The sequence below is a fragment of the Ischnura elegans genome, chromosome 6, assembly GCF_921293095.1.
Source record: "Ischnura elegans chromosome 6, ioIscEleg1.1, whole genome shotgun sequence".
Classification (NCBI taxonomy): Eukaryota; Metazoa; Arthropoda; class Insecta; order Odonata; family Coenagrionidae; genus Ischnura; species Ischnura elegans.
In genome coordinates, this window is record NC_060251.1 from 52,769,895 (window position 1) to 52,778,420 (window position 8,526).

The 8,526-nt window shown below is 35.1% G+C and overlaps 2 protein-coding genes across 3 annotated transcripts in view; both read right to left on the minus strand.

The window, feature by feature from the left end:
- LOC124160683 (lysosomal alpha-mannosidase-like) overlaps positions 1-1,286 on the minus strand; it is a 63,348-nt gene extending 62,062 nt beyond the window's left edge. Inside the window, exon 1 of one of the 2 annotated variants that reach the window (XM_046536655.1) lies at positions 915-1,286. In XM_046536655.1, coding sequence (XP_046392611.1) covers positions 915-1,034 — 120 coding nt within the window. In that variant the 5' untranslated portion in view covers positions 1,035-1,286. The remainder of the gene's footprint in view (positions 1-914) is intronic. The other variant, XM_046536654.1, reaches the window with a different exon arrangement.
- A 3,084-nt stretch (positions 1,287-4,370) lies between these two features.
- Positions 4,371-8,309, minus strand: LOC124160684 (prefoldin subunit 1). Its single transcript, XM_046536656.1, has 4 exons — positions 8,201-8,309; positions 7,945-8,067; positions 4,890-5,018; positions 4,371-4,788 (listed from the first exon to the last, which is right to left on the minus strand). Exons 1-4 carry the CDS (start codon positions 8,234-8,236, stop codon positions 4,684-4,686), a joined length of 393 nt encoding a protein of 130 aa, XP_046392612.1. The 5' UTR covers positions 8,237-8,309; the 3' UTR covers positions 4,371-4,683.
- Positions 8,310-8,526: the final 217 nt, after the last annotated feature.

Consider the following 8,526-nt stretch of genomic DNA (forward strand, 5'->3'; position numbering starts at 1 on the left):
ATACATGTTCCGTAATCCAAAAACTCAAATAATTGGCAGACGTGTAGGAATTTTAAGAATTCCTCAACCCAAAAAGTCTCAATATCAGGGTAAATATGCACTAAGGTGCTCAATATATCCCTGCATTAGCAAATAGCTAAGCTGAGGTCAACTTTGAAACGACGAACTTCAGTATTATTATGAGAAATTTAAACAACAAAGTAGACAGGACGTTTCAGGAGGAATTTGCAATACCTCAGGAGGTGGTGTGGGAGACAATTTTAAGCTTATTTTTCCATAAACATGGGGTCGCAACTCCTTAGTCATCGAGGCAACACAAACATGTTTTCGGATGCACCAAGTTGCACTTTGCAGTTACCATGAAAATGATATTTCTAGGGTATCCAGTCATTTCGACATATACTCTGGATTTTTCAAAGCATTAAATAATTAAGGTTGGACGAAAATGTGAGATTATATTTGTCTTATCTAACTTATTATACATCTAATATATCGTGGAACAAGCGCATCCCGTAATTTCGTTTCAAATGATGCAAGTATTTCAATAAAATAACGTCGAGATAAATGGTAGCAACCTACTCAAATGTTTTCGATTAAACCGCAGAAAGACTAGACAGAATAAAAGATAATAACGCAATAGGGTATGAATATCGATTCGCATTGGAGTAGCTGGGGCGATATGTATGCTTATGAATATATTGGAGAAGACGACAATCTCCCAACCAATTCCCTTTTCCCAGTTCTCTTCGATCTTGCCACTAAGATCATTATAGCATGATTGCGCTCCAACGCTCATAGAAAATTTGTAGCGACAAAAGCCTTTAAGCTCAACATCAATGCGTCTGACAGGAGCATCAGCATAAGAAAATACATCTATAAACGAAAGAGCGCTTAATTAAATTATACCCACTCACCTCATAGCCACACACTCCTTTCGCACCATGATGACCAGCGGGGAATGCAATCACATGTTCAAGACCAATTAACAGCAGAAAAAGTCCGAGAAGGGACGTAGTATTCGTTACCAAAGTCATCTTCCACAACTCCCCGACGTCGAAGACAATAACTCACGAATCACCTATTCTTCTTTCACATACATGTGTAGAAAAGAAGCCTGTCAAGAGATGTGAGGATAAGAACTACCTGCTGTCCACGGCAGCCTCGCATGGACTCAAAAAGGAAAGAGGGGAAAACTAATTTTATAGTACGGCCGGGATTAAAACGATAAAATCTAAACAGCCGGCTTTCTGTCTCAGCCAATCCCAGAAGTGCACATTGACCTCCAAGGTCACAATTCGATAAAGTTCATTACCATTGGACAGTGTGTGAGGTGGGAATGGGTGGGGGGAACGAAATCGTGGCAGTACGCATACTCCATCTATTAGCGATACAGCGAACTAAGAGATGTGTTAGCGCGCTATTTGCATCATCGCACGACGGTAAAATAAACTGCAGCATTAATACATTACAAAAGAAAATATTTAAGTTAACGCAACGACCCTTTTTAAGATAAAATACTATTTTCGCAAACTATAATACGATAAAATACTATTTTTGATGTAAACTTTTGTTTGCGACTGAATAAAATCGAAATACAAATGTAATTAATTTCTAATATAAATTATCTAACCCTATCAAGTCACTGGGGTACCAACAATACCTTTTAGCCGATATCTAATTGCCTACATTGCTTAATAATCTACAGGTCTCCATGATCAGAAAATCGAAGCTTGAGATGAAATATAAATTTGTCACGGTCAGATTAAGTTTTTAAAAAGAAGTTTGTTTCAGGTTCTACTCAGATTCATTTCATTATTGGAATACAATGTTGATAATTTTACAAAATTTTGGTAAAATTATAAAAAATATAACTCCCTTTACTCTAAAAATATTTTCTTTTGCAATGTACGAATGTTGGCTATAGCTGACAAGGTTTTTCCTACTTTGGAGAAGGAATGTCAGTATATTGCCAAGGAAGGGGATGGTAAGTGACTCATGTAGAAACAGGGAATTCTGATATGAAACTACACTTTAAGACTAAGCATGAGGGATTAGGCCCTATTTTGGGAATTAGTCAATCCTCTCACTCATTTTCTATACCTCTAGACAAATGAATCTGTGGTTAACTTCTAGTGTTGGCGGTGTTTTTATGAAAGAATATTTACAAATTTTGAAAATCTTAAATATGGAATAAACTTGTTTACTTTCAGCTGAAAATTTGAAATTATTGACATTTTTGCATTGAAACTAACATCCTTCTATCTTTAACTCAATCCAGGGATAATATACTTGTATCCAAAATTTTACAACTGCGTTTAAAAAAAATCTTGTAATTTAAGTTATAGTGTGATCTTATTTCACTTTACTATTTATCTTAGGGCTAATATTTTGGTTAGTTGAGCAAAATAATCCTCAATAACTTAAAGTGTGTTCATTTATACTGGTAGTACAAAATGCTTACATCGATGAGACTTATTTTATATGGCTGTAGCATGGAAGGAGGAGGAGTTAAAAACGATATGATGAAAATCCTCTCCTCCTTCTTTCATGACTGCAGTGCTACGCAAAGCTATATGTGCATATTTATGTTTTATAATTTACAGGACAGTAAAAGATATTTGGTTATGAGTGAAACCATCAATCAGAAAAAGGGGTAAAAAGTACAAACTACATATAAAAATTACATAAGGCCGAAATTGATAAATAATTCTAAGTCTGACAATGGAGGTACAAGGCCTGGGTTATAAAAATAGGGTGGGAAACATGGTTTTGCAGCTTACTGGAGGAAAATAATTCCCAAAAAAGTAATTATATCCAGTTACTATAGACACCAAAATGCCAGTTTTTTTAAACTCAATAGGCCGACAAAAAGCAAGTATTAGAATTTTAACTTGAAGTACTGTAAAGTACAGCAAATTTTAAAGAAAGCTCTAATTGTATCATGTTTACTTACTGTCCATGCTGCAAAAAAGGGTGCCGCTCCATTGTTGGGCCAAAAGTAACAGACCAGGGAATGGACCAGCATCAGAGTACACTCCCGATTGTCTGGGCTAATGATGGGAAGGGGCAGCACGAGTAATCAGAAAACATGGGTAATCCTAACTTTCCCTTTAATTTCCTGTTATTTTCATCATTCACGTATCAGGAGTCTGCTGTATATCACTAATTTACACACACGATCAGTGTTCAAGAGTTTGCATTACCAGGTTAGAATCATACACATTTCTCGAACTTATCCCCTCTCCTATCACCTCCTTAGTAATACAAATTGTACACAGAAGATTATGATCACAGACTTGAAACTCACGTCAGTGAGGACGGGAGTTTAAGTGTGAGGATCCACTGGATTTGATTTAGGTGAGGCCTGAAAAGATTTTTTGTCAATGTGACAAGAAAAATGTGCCACAAAAACATTTACATGTAACAAATGATGCTTCCTGATCTCCAACAGCTCCCAAATGTCATCTCTTTTCGTATAGGTGGATCTAAGGTGAGAAGTATCAAGAGCCTCCATTAGGTATTTAACAAAATGCAATTTACTGGTAATGGCTTTCATTTAGTTTCTCTAACCTTGCACATAGACCCTAACAAATCTACATGTTCAGTTCATGTACATGCTATTACAATCAATCCATTTCAGCTGATACACTCCACTTCTATTAACAAAACTATTTTCACCTTTAGTCTACCTACAGATCTTGATAATATCCAGCTCACTTAGTGAAAGTTAGAAATCAAAAATGAAACAGGAACTTACTTTTCTTCCATGTGTTTCTTTTCTTGGAAGGACACTGACGAAACCAATCAAGAAAAAGGGCATGAAATACGACCTATGATGTTTGTTTGGTAGGTGTCTTTTTTCTATAGATTTTATTATTCCCAGTTTATTTTAATTCAGTTTTAATTCCCAGTTAATTTCAATATATTAATCATATTCTCTCAGCAAAAGGGAACTTTGGCATGGGAAGAATTAAGGGTTCTCTGATATGGGTTAAGACCTTTCATATGTTGTGTGCTCGTATTACATATTCAACCCTTCAGCATTATCACTGAGAATACGTCATTACCTGATGAATTCAATCCACTTTTTCAAAGCCCACATCAAAGTGATTAATAATTGCCACTATCAATTCCTTCACTCACTGGTAGCATAGGATGATTTAAAAATAAATATCTTTCATCATAGTCTCTCCAAAAGAATCAAGATCACTATGAATGAGAGTTTTTTAGTTAAACACTTCATCCATGTTAAGACTGCTCAGAAAAATAAATACTTTCAGCTGTTAAGATATCATAATCTTTCAGTCAATGAGACCTTTGAAATGGGAAGAAATCAGGGTTCTTCTGTATGGACATGATGAATGACACGATACTTCAAAATAGAGGTATTTATATCAAAAACACATACAGAATTTTTCATTTAAATTAAAAAACTCAATTAATTTTCATTGTATCGTTTTTAACAACTTTAATGGATATGTTACAAAAGCATTTGTGAAATTAAAAAAAATTAATTAAGCATTACATGAAATTGAAATGGGTAGATTTTAAAATGACCTACCACCATGAAACTTTATAAATAATTAACAAAAGATTTATTAATGAAATTTTGTTTGTTAACTATTAAATTAAAATTTAAGAATTAACAAACAAAAGATGGGACACTTAAAAACAGCCAGGAAATTAACTAGATTCAGGAATAGATGCCATTTCCTGCCTCTGTTGTACCATTTCCCTTAAATTGTTTTTGCTGTCTTTCAAGCTCCTATCCAGGAAAGTCTTGCTTCCCTATTATTGGAATAAAAAAAACATTAGGTATCAAAAACTACACAGCAATCTTTATGAAAGAAATTTAAAGAGTTACCTCGAGTATTACATTCATGATTTACCTCAAGTGTTTTTATTTTATCTTCGCAAGTTTTCATTCTATTTTGAAGAATGTCTCGAACTTCCGGAATTTCGGTTAGCAGAAACATTCTTCCGACACTTAAATAAGTATTTGTTTCTCCAGGAAGGGCCTACAAATAGAAAATTTAAAAAATAACTTTTACTCGCCTGACAATCATACTCTAGTCCCAAACTAATGCTAGAAAATTTTATTGGGTGAAGAGGGAGAGAATTAAAGGGATAAATAGATAATTTACAATTTTGATTTGGATTCCTTAATTCAGACTATTGTAGAATTGTGGTATTGACACCCCTTTACACATAAGCCTCTTTATTTAATTCATGTCCTTTGTCCCAAAGAATAAAATTATGGGAAGGAACACCAAATTTGGATAGTTTTGCTTCACAAATACATCAGCTCGAAAATGGTACAAAGGATACTTTACACATTGTTAAGCTAAAAAAAATTACGAGTAATAATTAAAAAATGACTTGGATTGCTATTGGATTTGACTTGTTCATATCTCAGGAAAGAGTCAGAAAAAGGGCTGCAATTCTACATTGTGTGGAACTTTTAAGATGAACGATCAAAGTAAGGGACTTTTTGTAAATTCTATTCGTATTGGATTCATGAAAAAATGCAATACTAAACATGCTTTTTATTTTCTCCGCTTCCTCATCCACATTTCCCTTACTCCTATCATCAGTGGCAGATCCAGAGAGGAGGTAGGGGAGGGAGGTACCCCTTGTGTATCCAACTTACACTAGATAAAATGGTAATTCAGTTCAGACCCCCAGTAATGCTGAGAGGTAATCCCGCAACTAGCCTATATATGCCCTATCCTGAATACAGAGCTGCTTATCATGAAATATCCTAACCTTCCCCGTTAATTAAATTGATTGCAAATAAATCCACTCTGTAAAACTTAGGCAGCATACATGCCCTACTGTTCTCACATTTACTTGGTGGTTTCCCCAAAAGCACAGTCAGCGTCATCCTCTTTGTTACCCTAGATGAGGGATTGGATGCTTACAGGCAACAGACAACATAAAATTATGGTATTTCATGTGGCTTGCACAGTGTCAAGTCATCCATGGTAATGTGCTTAAACAGTGAGATTACATACAGAAAGTGTGTTTCTCGTAATTAATTGAGTCCACTTAATTAGGATAAATAAAAAGGCCACGGGAAAATTCTAGTACTTGTGGCCCACATAAAGACTCGCAAATGCAAAAAAAAGGTGGCTGCAACTGCATGCCAATTTGTACATGTGGATGATGAGGTTGAATGCTCTTGCACTACATAATGCCTGTAGCCCTTGCCATTCTCTGTCCTCCACAATTCCAATTTAAGGAGAATAAGATGTAATATGGATGAAATATAATCGGGTGTTTTCCCGGCGTAGGTGTTGGATGAAAAGTTCTCGGGCTTTCCACCGGGTAATAAAATCCTTCTCCGCCGACATTTCGATGTCCATCAGGGGCATCATCAGTTGCCCTGAGGATGATGCCCCTGATGGACATCGAAACGTCGGCGGAGAAGGATTTTATTACCCAGTGGAAAGCCTGTAATATGGATGTTTATGGGATATGTTTAAAACCATGGGATAAAAGTGACACTGTTCTATGATATACAACACATTCAAATGAATGAGGTAAGTAATACCACTCAAGAGTTACCCACAAATGTAATTATACTTTTAATTACACAGCATAGCATATATTTCATTTATTAGGATATTCAGATATTAACCCTTTGAAGCCCAGGTCACTAACAAAATTTTACAGCTTGAACTCCGGGAAATAAGTATTATAATATCAGATAGAGTAAGAAATAAGCTTCCTAAGTATTAATTGAACCACACATCCATATATCCTGAGCCATCAGCTAAATTACATATATATCGGCTAAATACTAAGGTTAGCATTCCCTTGTAGCAGCTATTAAAAGTACTTTTTGAATTGAAGCTACAAGACTGAGTTTGCAATAAAAAAAAACAAGGTTAGAGGCAATCACTATATCAAGTACCCAGAGGCTTCTAAAAGGTAAAGTAAAAGGATTTTCTAAGGAGAAAAAAATGGTAATAATAATAATAATAATGGTAAATAATCTCTAGATGGACGGGTAAAGGTAATCAGAAATTCGTTCGAATGATTTGAAGAATAATTCCATTAGTTGGGAACAAATTAGATATCCTGCATTTCTGATCAAAATCAGGGCTGTACATTTTTTCCTGCTTTCCTTCCCCAACAGAGAACATGATGTTTCAATGACCCTTGATAGCTCTGGTCAATTAAATAAGTCACTCCTTACCACCGGCATTTTGGGAAAATAGAACTCTTGCCAAGCCCAACCACAGACACTTAGATATAGAAATGCCACATTTTATATACAAAGGGAAATTCAACAGGAAACTGGGGAATAATTCTCAACAACTAGTTTACTACACCTAATTTATTTTTGCGTTATTTCCTGGGTAAATTGGGATTTTGTTAAAAATATATGCGAAGTTGTGGCCAAGCACATTTTCCCATCATGTGTATGGATGTAAGAAATTATTAGTTGTATTAATAAGAAGTTGGAGTAGTATTGCGATGATTTTTTACCAGATAAAACCGCAAAAACGTGCACGAAAAGATTTACCCTAGCTACGACCCAAAAACCCAATTGCCTTGCTCCGTTGACCACATAGTCTACAAGCAGCAGCCCTCAGAATAGAAGGAAAGCATCACCGAAGGCACAACCATTAACTACAAGTTCAAACAAAATATGATTGGAGGAATACGTGAAGGAAATAAAATCAAGTACAATGTAATTACTGACTTTTACTTCAAATGCAACAACGAAATATATCAAGCGATGTCATGAAAGTAAAACAATTTTAATGATTATAAATTCTTGAAGTGTCACTTTAACCACCAACGATCCCGATACGCCCACTGACAAGACTTACAGAATATGACACCGTTTAAGTTTAATGGACTAAAAATGACGTATCTCGACAGTCTGGTTGGGTCCGCAGGACACCACAAATATGGTAAAGTAAGAATATTTACCGATAGCTCTTTATCCGTCAATTGAGAATGATGAATTGCTCTTTTCAATGCATCAATTTGAACGTCGGCGAGTTTTATTTTCTGGGTTGTTTCTTGCATTTTTTGCTGAAGATCAGTGAATGCCTAAAATGTGAAATGACATTCAATGGGATAAATATTTGTTTTAAAAACAGATCATTTTGCTTCTTAATAGAAAACTTTAACCCCATATGAAATTATAAAACGAAAAACTGCTAATACAGCAAATATTAATTACCTTTTTAAGCTCGATGTCCATCGCTTGCTTCGCCATTTTTAGAAATTTATATTGTAAAAAAAATAGCAACGATTGGCGTAGGGCATGCCGGTCGCACCGGTCATTTTGAATCATTCACATTTTTTAGATCTTCATAAATTAATTTTTTGGAATCATCGACGGGTAGCTGTAAAAAAAATGAGGATATCAAAAGTTTAATATCATTCAAAGAAAGTTTTTTCTTAGAGTCTCTATTTAATGAATGCGGTTTTAATGAAAGATGATTTCCAGACGGTGCTGTTATACCTGTAGCTTGCTAATGCGCTCATGCCGTGTTAGTGATATAA